Source organism: Artibeus jamaicensis, unplaced genomic scaffold (assembly GCF_021234435.1).
Source record: "Artibeus jamaicensis isolate MK-2021 breed Jamaican fruit bat unplaced genomic scaffold, CSHL_Jam_final scaffold_2375, whole genome shotgun sequence".
NCBI classification, from domain to species: domain Eukaryota; kingdom Metazoa; phylum Chordata; class Mammalia; order Chiroptera; family Phyllostomidae; genus Artibeus; species Artibeus jamaicensis.
Genome location: NW_026522032.1, coordinates 943561 through 961164, shown reverse-complemented (window position 1 = coordinate 961164; position 17604 = coordinate 943561). Strand labels below are relative to the sequence as shown.

The window sequence follows — 17604 nt, the reverse complement described above, 5'->3', positions numbered from 1 at the left end:
TCTAAAGAGCCATTGAAAAAAATATCAAATGGTATGATGGGGAGAAGGTTCACGATGGCCAGTTCTGGGAAATTAAATAACTAAACTCCCACAGGACTAGAAAGCAGCGTTTCAGAATAAGTAGTACTCTACAAAACGATCATGAGCAGTTCGAGATGACAGTTCATTTATCCAACCAACAGGCCCCAGTAATTGAGAACCTGGGCTGCAGAGCCAGACAGACCCTGCTGGAAAGCCGATTCTGCCACTCACTAGCTGTGTACTCTTGCTCAGTACTGTATTAATAGCAAAGGAAAATAATTTAAGGAACCAAAATTGAGGCTTAAAGGCATTATTCAGCGGACACACCCAGGGAGCGCCTACCATGCTCCAATCCTTGTGTGACTCGGGTAGTTCCCCAGGGTGGGGCTCAGACAGCAGCTTGTATTGTTAATTGCTGTGAAACTTTTGGGGTGGAGGCTGTTTCAGTTTTCATGGCTATTGATGAAGAACATCAGTGCAGTCCCATGCTGATAATGGTTCAATTATTTTCAAGGATTGTTCTCGCAAGCCGTGTAGTTTGTCAGTTGGGCAAGGTTCACAGGTGAGAGGTGACCCAGCAAGTGGAAAGGGAAAGGGGGCAAGGAAAACTGGGGACTCTCTGTCGTGTGCTTCAATCCTCTTCCATTAGCAATATCAGCCAAGCGTGTTGGGGGAATGAAGATGGGGGTGGTTAACTGCCTAGAGAATTCAGGAAGACAGCACAGAAGAAACTGGGTCCTTAAAAATGAATGAGGGTTTGCCACACAAACAGAGGGGAAGGGCAGTGTATAGGGAGGAAAAAGGTAAATGCAAAAGCAATGAGGAATTAACATTTGGAACACAGTGAGAACTTCTGTGTGGCTGAAATATAAAGCCAGAGGGTGGCTATCACAAGGTGAAACTTCACCATCTATAACTCCTCTTATGAGGGTTGACTGCCCTCAAAAAAACGTTATTTATTTATTAAAAATGTGTATTCTCGCATGTTTAAACTTCAGTCATCTTCAAAGTGCTGTCCATTTGATGTAATACACCTACCGAGATGGTTTTTTCGACTGCTCAAAACAGTTTTTGAACTCATGGATTTGGATGCCTTTTAGTGTGTCTGCTGGTTTTTGTTTCACATCTAACACATCAGCAAAATGTTTCCCTTTGAGGACTTTTTTTCATCCAGGGTAACAAAAACAAGTTGCTGGGGGGAGATATGGCAAATAGGGCGGGTGGGACACAGGGATCGTGCTATTTTTGATGAAAAAATACTGAACACTTGGTGTGGTGTTGGCAGGTGTGCTCATAAATCACCCATTATGAAATGGGCAAATGCGTTCAAGGAACGCATTTTTCAAGGAGTCTTGAGAAAAGGAGTCTTCAAGGAGTTCAAGGAGTCTTAAGAAAAATTCACTGAAGCTGAACGCAGCCTCTCCCAACAATGCCATATGGTACACTGATACAGATGGGTTCCTAGAATGCTACCTGGTGGGGGAAGTCTGTACTGCAAGGGACCCACCCTCCAGAAAATAATTCCGGGATTTTTGGGTCCCCCATCATAAATATAGCTGGAACATCTAATATATGAAAACCTTGTGCGAGTTGCCACCGAATTAAAATAACCAAGGCTGCAGAGCCCTATGGGAGCCAAAGTTTATAAGATCAGAGAAGAGTGGTCCAGGGCACCATTGTTTATGGCCATGCCACCTCATTTCTGGGTCTTTGAGCCACATGGGGAAGGTGAAAGGGAAACCTGTGGGACTAAGTTAATAAGAGAAGGCATAGCCTCAGTGAGGATCTAGAGACACGACTGGTGCCTGGTATGCCTATAGAGGAAATTGCTAGTGGCGGCTAGCTCCAAGGAACTCTGTAGAATCGCTGTGTCTGCCACTAAAATTAACTTGGTACACGCAGGAGGAGGGTGCTAAAGATTGCCACAAGCTGATAAAGCCCCTGGCATCCAACCGCTGTCAGTTAGGCAGAATAAGTCCTTTTACCCATGGCTCCTGCTGGACTCTCGAATCAGAGTTCTCCACATCTATTGTTTGGAGACCCTCCCAACTACATATTTTTTAAAATTATTTAACAGTGTACCCTGTGGCTTTTTATTAAGACTCACTATAGTGAAAGCAAAAGGTTTCAAATGTAAGTGCTTGTGCCCTTCATTGTGAATTAGAATTATTTTTATCTTAAGTGATGGGTAAATACCCCCTTTTCTGTTATGAAGGCAGCCATTGTTCCCAGACATTTTTCCTAGGGCTTTAAGTGCTGAACTATACTATTTATTCCTTTAAAGTATAATTCAAGTAAACTCTTGTTGAAATTACCTGTGAAGAAATCTGTGCATTTCTTTAGGTTCCCTCCTTCAAGACCATTTCCATAAAAAAACATTTTGCATGTCTAGTAATGGTATTGCTTACAACCTACCAGCACGGATTTCATTTGGGCCAGTGTTGCTGGTTAATTTATCTCATTGTGCCTTGTTTCCCTGATCGTCACCTTTAGTAAATCATGTCTTTTTACCTTGAGAAAAGTTCTACCATGGAAACGGACAACAGGGTGGGGCTGACTGTGCGTACAGGGCATGGTGCTGTAGGGCCAGGGACAGCAACAGGGGGAAATTGGGACAACTGTAATAGACCAACAATAAAAAAAGAAAATATGTAAAGAAAAAAGTTCTCAGTTGTAGCTTTAGAATGAGGGAGAAGAAGGCAAGAGGCTGTTCAAGCAAAATAAATTCTATTGTTTATATATCTATATATTTTTTAATATTTTATTTATTTACGTTTAGACAGAGAGGAAGGGAGGGAAAAAGACAAAAACATGGATGTGTGAGAGAAATATCAATCGGTTGTCTCTCGAATGCCCCCAACTGGGGACCGCAACCCAGGCATGTGCCCTGACTGGGAATCAAAACAGTGACCTCTGGGTTCACAGGCTGGCACTCAGTCCACTGAGCCACACCGGCCAGGGCTGTTGGTATATATTTATTTACATTTAGGATTATGAAGGCAGAAACCTACCCTGTCCATGTAGAATATGTCCCCAATGCTCAGACCTTAGCACAGTGAAATTCACTGGGCCAAAAGGTAAACCCACAGGAAGAACACATCTTTAAAGATTAACCTTTCCTCTTCGATCCTCACCCTGTGGAAGGTACTAGAAAAAGTCTTCAAAGCCAGTGTTGTAGACCCTACTAATCTAGACTAGGCCTGTAACTAGTCCTTTTACTGAAACTTAAAATGTGAGAAAGAAAAGGTAATTATTAACCTATAATACGCATATATTGAAGTGCTCTTTCTTTTTTTCCTTTTTAAGACTTTATTTTTAGACAGGGGAAGGGATGGAGAACGAGAGGGAGAGAAACATCAGTGTGTGTCTGCCTCTCACACAGCCCCCACTGGGCCTGCAACCCAGACATGTGCCCTGACTGAGAATCAAACCAGCGACCCTTTGGTTCACAAGCTGGCGCTCAGTCCACTGAGCCACACCAGCCAAGACTGAAGTGCTCTTTTTTTTAAAGGAGGATTTAGTATATCTTGCTCTTAAAGAATCACCAGTATTGCTAATCATGATGAGAAAGGATGTGCAAACACTGGCACTGCCTTTGAATTCTCTTTGAGTCTCACTAGTTGAGAATTTCTGGGTAGAATAAAGGAAATGCTTTATAAACAGCACTGACTAAGGGCCTCTTCACTCCTCACCTTAAAGGTACTGAGATTAAAGTTTCAACACCATGTAATGTTTCCCTAGGCTGGTACAGAAACTGCATGCCCTAACCCTAAATTCTTTCCTTGCTATTGAGCCAATAGCTCTTTCGCCTATGACCTACTTCATCATGTGACTTTCTGGAAATAATCCTTTATTCCCAGGGCTTTGCAGGATCATTTAAACAGAAATGGCAATCCATAGGTTGCAATGCCAAATAAAGCCTAAGTTTCACCCGGGAGATCTGAGCTTGCTCATGTGATAGCCTATAAACAAATTAATCCTAATAAGTGGTTTTACAGTTCTTTTCTAGGTGGCATTTCAATGCTCAGAACAGGAATTTGCCCTTCTCTGGGAGAGAATTAGTGTCTTTACATTTCCTCCACTACCTGGAATAGCTGCATATGATCAATTCTTATGGTATAAGAGTAACAGTGGCTGCAGTATATTTGTCTGGCTTCATGGGCACATTTTTCTGGGGTATCTACCATGTCACATATTTCCTTGGAGGGTAGACTCTTGCCACCTAGACTGACTATAAAATAAAAATAAAAAATAACCCTTTCCCTTACTGGTGTGGCTCAGTGGGTTGGGCATTACCTGGTGAACTGAAAGGTTGCTAGTTCAATTCCCAGTCAGGGCACATGTCTGGGTTGTGGTCAGGTCCCTGGTTGGGGGCGTGCGAGAGGAGGTCTATGAATGTTTCTCTCATACACTGATGTTTCTCTCCCTGTCTTTCTTCCTCCCTTCCCCTCTCTCTTTAGTCTAAATATATAAAATTATTTTTTAAAATGAAAGCCTTGATTCTGTTCACTTTTGTGCTGCATTGCCTTTACTTGGTATGTGTATTCTTAAGATGGCGTGTCCATGAGGACTGTCTAGACCTATATATTGTAAAAGTAAACTTAGTGGTAAAAATATAAAAGGAAAGGATGGAATCTATACAGTCGTTTAAACGTTGGCCTGTTGGGATGGTTAAGTGCTCGTGCTGGCCCAATGATTTCTGGCCAGACCGAAGAGGTACAATAAATACAGGGTGGGGAAAAAAAGGCATACAGTTGTTTATATGGAAAATAGTACGATAATTAATAAAGCATAATACAAGAATGAACTCTTGTTTCATGTACTTATAACTGTAGACCTGCTTCGCCCCACCCTATATGTAAGGTGCCACATGACCCTATTTTTGGCAAACTGTACAATCAATCTGTCTATAAAGGAGACAAACTCTTGGGAGGTGGGAAACAAATGCGTGGCCATTAGAGTCTATGCACCTAAAAAGGGTTCAGCGCCTTCAATGGTCTCTATCTACACTTGACAAAGATTGAAGAAGCAGTATAAAATCCCACTAGTAAACTTCACTTCAGAATCTTTGCCTAAACTCAAACATCATTTGTCATTGCAGGATGAAACGGTGGCTTGCATGACTGTGGCCGTTGATACTGCAGCAGAACCAGAAGCTGTAAGTAATCGTCCCCTTTGTGTAGAAGCAGGAGCTTCAACTGCCATTGCCTCTAATTTATCATTCGGCCGAGGGTGAGAACCCCCGATTGCCACCATCCTCCGTAGCATGCCTGGGCAATCCAGAAACTTGGCATATAAATCTGAGCTTTGTCAAATCCCTAACAGGAACAGGCTCCATCTTGAACAGTAAACTGCTAATGGGTGGCAGGACCTCTCAGGTATGTCACTTTCCCCATTTGCAGCCTGGCTTCCTGATCTCTTGCTAGATGCTAGTGTTCTACATCCACTTTCTAGCAAGTTAAAATGAGGAAATCATGGCAAGATCAGAAGAGCATTAGAGAGGAAATGGAAGAGACTTTTTTTTTCTCAGCATACTTTTCTATGTATGGGATGGTTAGGAGCTAAAAGGACCAAGGAGAATATTTTGAGTATTCACATGACAAGAATAGATAAAATATATTAGATGTTGGCTGAAGGTTACCAAGCAAAGTCAAACTGAAAGGCAGGGTGATGGTGTGCTCGAGACAGCTTTTTCTCCCTAAAGCAAATATTTATCAGCATTTTACATACTCTGAAAGAAGATGAGAGGTAAATCAGGTGCCAGAGGTCAGCTGTGTGAGGAAAATGAAGTTTCTTCTCCATTTCCAGAGCCCTCTCCCTTGGAAGGGCTCCTCAGAGTGGGGTCAAGGTGGACATGTAGGCTTGGTCCATAAAGAAAAGGGCAGAAAACTTAGTTCCCTCTCAAAGGGTCAATTAAAGGATATAAGATATGAGATGCCTGCATGAGCAGGGAAATAGCCCAGCTCAATTTATTTCAGATATTTAAATTAAATATAGGAGAAGCCACAGTTTTCAAAGAACATAGGTGCTGGTAATGGAGAAGTGGCTGTGAGACTCGATGAAGCCAAGCCGTGCCAGAAGAGCTCCAACTGCTCGTTTCTCTGACCAATCATTATCCCGATCTGTTGCAGCTAGTGGAAACCTGTCCTCAGACCAGCAGGTCTTCCAATGGCTTTACCACTCAACATGCTCTACGCCAAGCTCAGATGTCTAAGGAGCTGGTTGAACTGAATAGAGCCCTTGCACTGAAAGAGGCCCTGGCCAGGAAGATGACCCAAGATGGCAGCCAGCTACAGCCCATTCAGTTCCAGTACCAGGTAAAATCTGTACTAGAGCAGCCTTTGTTAATGTCTATGCTCTGTCTTTCATCGCAAAGCATGATGATGACAAGATAGCATGTGTGTAGTACAACTAGAGTTGTACTGTTAGTTAAGAAAAGAAGGGGAAGGGACTAGTTAAAGGGCATGTATGAATGACCCATGGACATGGGCACCAGTGTGGGAATTGACTGTGGGGGGCCGGGCGGGCAGGTAGACTAGGCAGAGGAGGGCAAAGGGGGGAAAATTGGGACAACTGTAATAGAACAACAATAAAAATCCTAAAAAGGAGAATACATTCAGGAGAGGAGGGAACCTGTAATTTAATTTAATTTAATACCTTACCTTTTATAATAGGTTGTTTTTAAAGATTGTGTTTACTTATTTTTAGAGAGGGTGAAGGGAGAGAAAGAGAGGAGAGAAACATCAATGTGTAGTGCCTCTTGCCCACCCGCTACTGGGGACCTGACCCGCAACCCAGGCATGTGCCCTGACTAGGAATCAAACTGGTGACCCTTTGGTTCACAGGCCAGCACTCAATCCACTGAGGCACACCAGCCAGGGCCTGCAATAGGTTTTACTCAAATTGCATAACGTTGTAATAAAAATGCTCTCTACTTGGAGAAATTTTATTCTAATGACTGTGCTAGGATTCTGCAAAAGGTACATGATCTGAGTTAGAGGGTCAGTTATGGAGGGATTGGTGGTGGATAGCATGTGTCTTGTCAAAAGGTTAAACTATTTTTCCTAGTGGTAATTCGAAGTGGCTCTTTCTAATGAAGATGATTCATCTTTACTTAAGGGCAAGTCTTTGGCTTTCAGGTTATCCACAAGGTTACCCTTACTGTACACAGGGGTGTCAAACTCATTTTCACTGGGGGCCACATCAACCTTGCAGTTGCCTTCAAAGGGCCAAATGTAACTTTAGGACTGTATAAATGTAACTACTCCTTAACTAGGGGCAAAGAGCTCAGTGTTGCCGCCAGGTAGAAACAAGGTGCTGGGCTGGATAAAACAAGGTGGAGGGCCGGATTTGGCCTGTGGGCCTTGTGTTTGCCACCTCTGCCCTACACCTTATTTTTTCCTTGCAGCTCAGTATTTCACATCCACAAAGGGATGTTAGCAGAACTGGTAGAAGGAATGGTGCATTATTTTCCCACCTGGCTGTAACCGCAAAGTCCAGTATTCTGGTACCAAGAAACCCCTGTAGCACTCATGAATTTCCACCACCAGCTCCCCTAAATTTTCAGAGTAAAAACAAGAAAACCATTTTTACTAAATGATTTTTTGCCACTTTCCCCCTCAAGGGTAGAGGTTGCTTCCAAAGTACTAACTGACTTGCCAACAGAAATTTTATTTCCTTTTTATTATCACAGTCTTATTTAACTTTCTTAAAACTTAGTTTTTATTTCTGTCAAACAAATGCACGTCTATCATTTTTAAAAGCCAAATAGTATAATACTCAGAAAAACAAAAGCAGTCTCCCACTCCACTATCTTCTTTCCTGGTCCCTAGGCTTATTCTTTAAGTTCTTCAAACTGTTTCTTCTGACATTTACCTGTCTTTCTAGATAAGAGTCCATAGTATAATGACATCAATTTAAAATTTTTAAACATTATCAGCAGAATTCCCACTATGGAAGATGGGAATGTAGCTCTCTTAGGCTGCCAGCCATGCACACTGCCTCTGCTGTGTTTTTCAAAATGGTAATATCACAGTGTTCGATTAGATGAATATTTAATGTTTACATTTTTATGATTATGTAAATGTTTTACAGCTGAGCCACACAGTGTCATGAGATTCCATTTGCTTTCTTGTCTAGTGTTTTTTGTATTCTGCAGTTAATCTCATTTTTTAATTTATTTTTTCTTTTAGTTGGTGTACAATACTATATCGGTTTTGGATGTACAATATAATGATTTGATATTTTCATAATACCTTACAACATATTTACCCCACTAATTCTAGTAATAATTTTTCACTGTGTAAACTTGTCACTATATCATTAACTGTATTCCCCTTCCCTCATTCATCCATCTCCCCCTCTCCTAATAACCATCCCTTTGGTCTCTTTTTCCATGAGTCTGTTTTGTTTTGTTTGTTTGCTTCATTTTGTTTTTGATTCCACATATAAGTGAAACAGTTGTTGTTTCATAAGTGAAACACATGCTGTTGCATGTGTGTGTATATACATATGTGTGTATATACATCACGTCTTTCTCCATTCATCTATCAATGGACACTAGCTTGCTTGCATATCTTGGCTGTTGTAAATAATGCTGCAGTGAACATTGTGGTACATGTATCTTTTTGAATTAGCGTTTTGTTTTCCTTTGGATAAATACCCAGAAGTGGAATTGCTGGGTTGTATGATATATCTATTTTTAGTTTTTTGAGGAGTCTCCATGCTGTTTTCCATAGGAGCTACACCAATTTTCAGTCCCACCAACAGTACACATTTTCACCAACAGAAGTTATTTGTTGACTTTTTGATAATAGCCATTCTGACTGGTGTGGGGTGGTACCTCATTGTTTTGATTTTCCTATCCCTGATGACATTTGATGAGCATCTCTTCATGTCTGTCAGTCATCTGTATGTTCTCTTTGGAGAAATGTCTTTTCATGTCCTCTGCCCATTTTTCAATTGGATTATTTAGTTTTTTGTTATTCAGTTGTACAAGGTTCTTATACATTTTGTATATTGACCCCTTATTGAAGGTGTTGTTTGCAAATATCTTCTCCCATTTGGTTGGTTGCCTGTTTGTTTTGTCGAAGGCTTCCTTTGCTATGTAGAGGCTTTTTAGTTTGACATAGTCCTATTTGTTTATTTTTGCTTTTGTTTCCCTTACTCAAGTGGATGTATCCAAAAGATATTACTCAGACTGATGTGAAATAGCTTACTTCCTAGTTTTCTTCTACAAATTTTATGGTTTTGTGCCGTACATTTAAGTCTTTAACCCATTTTGAGTTTATTTTTGTATATAGTGTAAAAGAGTAGTCCACTTTCATTTTTTTGCACATATCTGCTCAGTTTTCCCAACACCACTTGTTTAAGAGACTGTTGTGCTTCCAGTGTATATGCTTACCTCCTTTAGCATACATTAGTTGACCATATAAGTGAGGGTTTGTTGCTGGGCTGTCTGTTCTGTTCCATTGATCTATGTGTCTGTTTTTGTGCCAGTACCATACTGTTTTGATTTTTATAACTTTGTGGTATAGTTCAAGATCAGAGTACCTTCAACTTTGTTCTTCTTTCTCTAGACTGCTTTGGTTATTCAAGGTCTTTTGTGGTTTCATATCAGTTTTAGGATTAATAGTTCTAGTTCTGGGAAGAATGCTATTGGTATTTTTACAGGAATTGCATTGAATCAGTAAATTGCTCTGAATAGTATGGTCACTTTAACAATATTAATTGTTTCAATCCATGAGCACATTATATCCTTTCATTTAATTGTGTCCTCTTCAGTTTCTTTCTTCAATATCTTACAGTTTTCAGAGTACAGGTATTTTACCTCCTTGGTTAAGTTTATTCCTGGTTATTTTATTCTTTTTTGATGCAATTGTAAATGAGAATGTTTTCTTCATTTCTCCTGATTGTTTGTTATTAGTGTATAGTAAAGTGACAGAATCCTGTATATTAAGTATGTGTCCTGCTACTTTACTGAATTCTTATACTAATTAATTTTTGGTGGATTCTTTAAGGTTTTCTGTATATAGTATTATGTCATCTGCAAATAGTGACAGTTTTACTTCTTCCTTTCTTATTTGGATGCCTTTTCCTTTTCTTGTCTGATTGCTATGTCTAGGACTTCTAGTACTGTGTTGAATAAGAGTGGTAAAAGCATATATCCCTGTCTTATTCCGATCTTGGAGAAAAAGCTTTCATCTTTTCACTATTGAATGTGATATTAGATGTGGGCTTGTTGTGATAGCCTTTATCAAGTGGAGGTAAATTTCCTCTGTACTCACTTTGTTGAGAGTTTTAATGATAAATGGATATTGAATTTGTTTTTTTCTGCATATACTGAAGTAATCATATGATTTTTAACCTTGGTTTTGTTGATGTGATGAATCACATTGTTTTGTGGATGTTGAACTACCTTTGCATCCCTGGTATAACTCCCACTTGATCGTGGTGTATAATCCTTTTAATGTATTGTTGAATTTGGTTTGCTAGTGTTTTCTTGAGAATTTTGGCATCTATGTTCATCACAGATGTTGGCTTGAAATTCTCTTTGTGGTGTCTTTGGTTTTGTTATCAAGGTGATGCTGGCTTTATAGAATGAGTTTGGAAGGTTCCTTCTTCTTCAATTTTTTGGAATAGTTTGAGGAAGATTGGTACTAATTCTTTAGATGTTTGTTAGAATTCACCTGTGAAGCTGTCTGGTCCTGGGCTTTTATTTGTTGGGCATTTTTTTTGATAACTGCTTCAATTTCCTTGCTAGCAATTGGTCTTTTCAGATCCTCTGTTTCTATCCTGGCTTAGTTTTGGAAGGTTGTGTTTCAAGAAATGCATTCATTTATTTTAGATTTTCAAATTTGTTGGCATATAATTGTTCATAGTATTTTTTAATGATCCTTTGTATTTCTGTGGTGTCCGTTGTAATTACTCCTCTTTTATTTCAGATTTTATGTATTTATGTTCTCTTTTCTCCTTGATGAGTCTTGCTAGAGGATCATCAGTTTGTCCTTTCAAAGAACCAGCTTACTTTCATTAATCATTTCTATTGTTTTTCTATTTTCCATTTCATTTTTTTCTGCTATGATCTTTTTTATTTCCTCCCTTCTACTTTGGGTTTTGTTTGTTCATCTTTTCAAGTTTCTTAAGGTATAAATTTAGATTGTTTATTTGAGATTTTTCCTGCCTCTTCAGGTAGCCCTGTATAGCTATAAACTTTTCTCTTATAACTGCTTTCACTGTGTTCTATAGAGTTTTGTAAAGTTGTGTTTTCATTTTCATTTGTTTCATAGTAGTCTTTAATTTCCTATTTATTTTCTCTTTGATCCATTGGCTTTTTTAGAAGCATGTTTTTATCTCCATGTATTTGTGGGTTTGGCTTTTTGTTTGTTTCATTTTTTTCTATAGTCGATTTCTAGTTTCATGCCATTGTGGTCAGAGAATATACTTGATATAGTTTCAACCTTCTTGAATTTACTGAGGCTTGTTTCGTGGCCTAGAATGTGATCTATCCTGGAAAATCTTCCATGTGCACTGGAGAAAAATGCATAACCTACATTTTTTTGGATGAAAAGCTCTGTAAATGTCTAGCAAGTCAAACTGATTTAATGTGGCATTTAAGGCCATTGTTTCCTTATTAGTTTTCTGTCTGAATGATTTATCCACTGAAATGGAGAATTAAAGCCCCCAACTATTATAGTATTATTGTTAATTTCTGTCTTTATGTATATTAACATTTGCTTTATTTACTTGAGCATTCCTATGTTGGGTGCATAGATATTTCCAATTGTTATATCCTCTTTTTGGATTGACCTCTTTAACAATATGTAATGTCCTTCCTTTCCTCTTTTTACTTTGTTTTGAAGTATATTTGTGTGATATTAGTATTGCTTCCCCAGTTTTTTTTAAATTTCTATTTGCATGGAATATCTTTCTCCACCTTTTTATTTTTCAGTCTATCCATGTCTTTTGATCTGAGTGTATCTCTTATAAGCAGCATATAGATGAGTATTGTTTTCTTATCCATTCAGCTGCCCTGTCTTTTGATTGGACATTTAATTCCATTTACATTTAAAGTGACTATTGATAGGTATGTGCTTATTGCCATTTTGTTCATTGTTTTTGCTATTCTAAGCCGTTTCTTGATCTCTTTTTTATTAATTTGTTGGTGTCCTTTAGTGTTTTGATTGGATTCCTTTCCCTTCATTTTTTGTGTATTTTTGGCATGGTTTTGGTTTATGGTTACTATGAGGTTCATATATATATCCATCCATATCTATAGCAGTATATTTTAAGCTGATGGGTATTTAAGTTCAATCACTTTAGAAGGGAAGGGAAGGAGAGAAATATTAATGTATGGTTGCTTCTGGTATATCCCCTGCTGGGATCTGGCTCCTGCTGGGAACTGGCCTGCAACCCAGGCATGTGCCCTAATGGGGAATCGAACTGTGATCTTTTGGTTCGCAGGCCCATGCTCAATCCACTGAGCTACACCAACCAGGGCTAAGTTCAGTCATATTCTAAAAGCAATATGTATTTGCAATATGTATTTACTCCTCCCTCCCCTCTTTGTTTTTGTTGTCATTTTTCATACATTTTTGGTTTTTGTTGTCATAGTTATAGTTAATTTTGCTACTATTATCGTTTAACCTTCTCATTAACTTTTCAAGTCTTTGATCATTGTTGATTTGCCTTTACCAGTGAGATATTTTTCCTTACCTGTATTTTTTAAGTTTCTGGTTATGGCCCATTCTTTTCTGGATAAAGAAGACCCGTTAACATTTCCTGCAGGGCCAATTTAGTTGTGGTGAACTCCTTTAGTTTTTGCTTGTCTGGGAAATTCTTTCTCCTTCAATTCTAAATAATGTTACTAGATAAAGTATTTTCAGTTGTGGTTTCCTTTCTTTGAGCACTTTAAATATCTCCTGCCACTTCCTTCTGGCCTATAAAGTTGCTTCTGAGAGATCAGCTGATTGTCTTGGAGTTTTCCTTGTCTGACTTGTTTTCATTCATGCTGCCTTTATGATTGACTCTTTGTCTTTAACTTTTGCTGTTTTCATTAGAATATATCTTGTTGTAAATCATTTTGGGTTCATCTTACTTGGAGCTCTCTGTGCTTCCTGGACCTGCATATCCGTTTCCTTCCCGAGATTAGGAAAGTTTTCAGGTATTGTTTCTTCAAATATTCTTTCTGCCCTCTTGCTCTCTTCTCCTCTGGAATCTCTATAATGCAAATGTTACGGCACTTGATGTTATTCCAGAGATCTCTTATACTATCCTCATTTTTTGAAATTCTTTTTTTTTTTTTCATTTTGCTATTCTGATTGGATGATTTCTACTATTCTGTCCCCTAGGTTGCTAATTCATTCTTCTTTTTTAACTAATCTGATGTTGGTTCCTTATCATGTATATTTTATTTCAGCTATTATGTTCTTCATCTCAGATTTGTTCTTTACATTTTCTGTCTCTTTGTTGAAGTGTTCTCTGAGTCTTTCTATTGTAGTCTCAAGTTTGTTGAGCATTCTTATGCCTGTTTCTTTGAATTCTTTTTTTTAAGTTAAAATTCTTTCTTTTTTTATTGTTGTTCAACTACAATTGTCTTCATTTTCCCCCCACCATTCTCCCCTGCCCCACCTACCCCCACCTCCCACACTCAATCCTAATCCCTCCCCATTGTCTTTGTCCATGGGTCCTTTATCCACGTTCCTTGATGACCCTTGCCCTTCTTTCTCTGTTATGCACATCCCCACTCCCCTCTGTTACTGTCAGTTTGTTCCTTATTTCTATGTCTCTGGTTATATTTTGCTTGCTTGTTCGTTTTGTTGACTAGGTTCCACTTGTAGTTGAGATCATATGGTATTTGTCTTTCACCACCTGGCTTGTTTCACTTAGCTTAATGCTTTCCAGTTCCATCTATGCTCTTTCAAAGGGTAGGAGCTCCTTCTTTCCTTCTGCTGTGTAGAATTCCATTGTGTATATGTACCACAGTTTTTTGATCCACTCATTTACTGATGCACACTTAGGTTGCTTCCAGCACTTAGCTGTTGTAAATAGCACTGCTGTGAACATTGGGGTGCATTAAGTTCTTTTGAATTGGTGATTAAGGTGTTTCTTTAAATTATTTATCAAGCAAATTACTTACCTCCATTTCATTTGGGTTTTTTTCTCTAGAGTTTTACCTTGTTCCTTCATTTGGGGCATATCCTTCTGTCTCACCATTTTGTTTGTCTTTGTGTTTGCTCCTAGGAGTTGGATGGAACAGGTATCTCTCCCTGTGTTGAAAGCGTGGTTTCCGAGTAGACTGCATATTGAATAGTTTTGGCAGGCAGGTTGTAGTTGGGGCAGGTGTGTGCAGTGCCTGCCTGGTGTGTCACCTGGGTTGAAGGGGTGTGTTCTGGGTGGGGTGGCTTGCTGTGTGCTTGCTTTCTTGCCCTTATAATCTGGGTGGGGCTGCCTGATGTACATGGGGCTACCCCCTGGGCTGTTGGCGTGTCCTGTTGCTTGAATTGTCTATGGTCCCAGCTGGGTCTGTGCAGGATGGCTTTGTGAGCTTGTATCTGTAGACCCCAGCAGCTTTGCCCCCCCTCCCTTTGGGGCAGGTTTATGTGTGCGCACCTCAGCACTTGGCTAGTCCTGCTCCCTTTATGGCCAGTACAGCTCCTTACAGGCTCAGCCGCACCCTTCTCACTCCACAGGCAGCCCTGTGTACATGCTGTTGCTCAAATTATCCACAGCCAGAGCAGTGTCTGGGCAGGACCACTCTGCCTGCCTGTAGCTCAGTGCCCTACTAACTCTGCCCTTTCTCCTGTTGGATGCACACAGTACTTTGAACTCTCTCCTGGGTGCAGGCAGGAGCTCCTGCATAGGCACACGCAGAGCAGCACCCCACTCACTCCACACAGGGCAATGTGGTATGTGGATACTACAAAGTTTCTCTAACTGCACACTTTCTTCCAGCTGGGCAGCCCCATTAATGCATGTGGACCGGGCAGTGCTGTGGGCAGGTCACCACAGCATTTTGTCAGCCCCCTACTCTTTCTAGGGGGGCAGCCCCCCATGAGCACACGGTAGCACCCCACTGTCTCTGTACTTTCCTTGGACAGAGCAGCCCTGCACTGCAGATCAGCAGTGTTCTGCTGGCTCCGTACTTCCTCCAGGTAGGGGAGCCCCTTGTGCATGTGGCCCAGTGGGGACACAAAGCAGTCTCACCTGCTGGATCAATCTCCTGGTAGAGGTACCCCTTTCCTGCATGCGCTGGCACTCCTATTTCTGCTGGGTCTCACTCTAGTAGGAGAGGGTGGGAACTTGTTCCAGCGCCCTGCGGGTCCACTGGAAAACTTGAATAGAACAGTGCAGGTCTAGGAGAACCATCAACAATGGCACTCACTGGTTCCTCTCATCCTGGGTGGTTTCCTCTGCCCCCAGAGACCTCTGGTGTTTCCCCCAACTTCTATAGGCAGTCACTCTCTCTTGTTCGTTGTGCAGTGGCTGCTCAGTTGGCTATGCATTTCTTTCTTGAAGATAGCCCTCCTGGAATCTTCTGTCCTGATTTGCTTTCTCTAGGCCTGCTGTCCAGCCATCAACCAATGACCATCATCCCGGGAATCTGCTTCACTCCTCATATATGTGTTGAAACAGATTCAGTATCTTCCTCCTTCTTTGGATACGCCTTTGCATAGGTGGAGTACAACTCGAATAGCTTTCCGAGAAAGTATAAATGAAAGGAAAGTGTTTTAAACAATTGCATGCTGCAAATAATTTGTTGTTGTTGTTATACTTGTTAGTTTGGCTGGATTTAGAATTCTACAATGGAATTTTGTTTTTCAGAATTTTGAAGACTTTGCTTCATTATCTTCTATTTCCAGTTTTGCTGAGAAGTCCACTATAATTTATGATGCTTTTTACTTGACCTGTATTTTTTTTCCTCTGGAAACTTTTAGGATGTTTTTGTTGTCCCAAACTGTAATTTAATTTTATCGTGATGTGCCTTGGTATGAGTCTTTTCTCATTTATTGAGCTTGGTTCTTGGTGTCCTTTTGATCTAGAAATTTAATAGAAGGTTTTCTTGTGTTATTTCTTTACTCATCTTCTTTTTTTTATGGATATAATGCTTATCGCTAAGGATAGAAATTAAATTTTCTTGAGTTTTTCTTCTTTCCCGCCTCACCTTTCTGCCAATCTCTTCCTTTAGTGTATTTATTTTGGTCTTTCTCTCAGGTAAGAATTATGACTCAAATTTCCGGTGGCCCTTGGCTGTCTGTCCATTTATATTTAACAGTGAGGCACTAAAAAAACAATAGGAAGTTCTGTACACGTGGGTGTCCCTTGGGCTGATCAGTCCAAAATCTTTCATTAATTCTCCTGCCGGGAGTTATGTGGGCAGAGCAGTGGTATGCCCTGTTTCTGGTGACCCAGAGAGAAGAAGGGAATTGGAGTCTCTCTAGTCATATGCAGACATTTCTTTAATCCTCTATCAGCAGATGATGCTTTATCCTGCCTTCCTCTGTGCCTGGTGTCTGTGAGCTCAACCCATCAGGTTTGGTGTGTCTAGAGAGGAAACCTCTGCTCCTCTCTGTGGTTCTAGGGGATAAATCGGCTTGTTTCTTCTTGCCATTTGTCCTGCATGAGTCATATTTTAGCTTTGCCACTCTGCTAGCTCAGTTACCACTCACCCAACTGTTTTCCCTTTCCAAAATGTATTTATATCTTCTGACTGCTCTTTTCATCCTTGCTGACTTATACCCTTCTTTTAGATCATTTTAGTGGGATTTCAGGAGGGAGCAAGTTAAATATGTAGCTCGATCTTTCATGTTAACAGGACATGAAAATGCAGCTTTTTCCCCCAGTTGAATGTCTTTTGGCCTTTTCAGAGTAAACAAAGGATTAACATTTAGGCTGAGAAATTATTCCTCTTTTCTTGTGCTCTTGCCTGGAAACATGGGGACATGTCCCCCCAGTTTAGCTATATGAGAAGGTGCTATTAATGAGCTATAATACAGCTGTAGTAAGATAGCTTGTCTTTTTATCCATGGAAATCAAACATACTTGTGCTCCAAAACCTAAAAGTTAATGGGACTTAAATGCTGTACACCTAAATCTAATATAAAATAATATTGAATGTAAACTGTAATTGAAAAATAAAATTTATTGAAAATGGAATAAAAAAAGAAGAAATCTTAATATAAACAGTACTTTTTAAATCACACGTAAATTGGTATCTCTTTTTTAAAAGCTTTTATTTATTTACTGTTAGAGAGGGGAGGGCAAGGAGAAAGAGAGGGAAAGAAACATCAATGTGAAGGAGAAACATCAATCAGTTGCCTCTCATTTGCACCCTGACCAGGGACCAACCCACAACCCAGGCATGTGCCCTGACTGGGAATCGAACTGGTGACCTTTCAGTTTGCAGAATGATGCCCAAACAACTGAGCCACACTGGTCAGAGCTGTCACTCTTTCTAAGCCATACTTTTTCTATCACTGTGAAACATTGCCATAGAAAAATTTGAGTAGGTATAGGTTCTGACTAATGAAGATTACCATGAGTTATAGTAGCCTAGGACTATAAAATATTTGAATAATTCCTTTT

The 17604-nt window shown here is 39.9% G+C and overlaps 1 protein-coding gene across 4 annotated transcripts in view; it reads left to right on the top strand.

Moving 5' to 3' along the window:
* Positions 1 to 17604, top strand: part of KIF4A (kinesin family member 4A) — a 117302-nt gene that overhangs the window by 61188 nt on the left and 38510 nt on the right. For all 4 annotated transcript variants that reach the window (XM_037133110.2, XM_037133109.2, XM_037133108.2 and 1 more), the window contains 2 exons: positions 5123 to 5179; positions 6153 to 6338. In XM_037133110.2, the coding sequence (XP_036989005.1) occupies positions 5123 to 5179; positions 6153 to 6338 (243 nt within the window). The remainder of the gene's footprint in view (positions 1 to 5122; positions 5180 to 6152; positions 6339 to 17604) is intronic.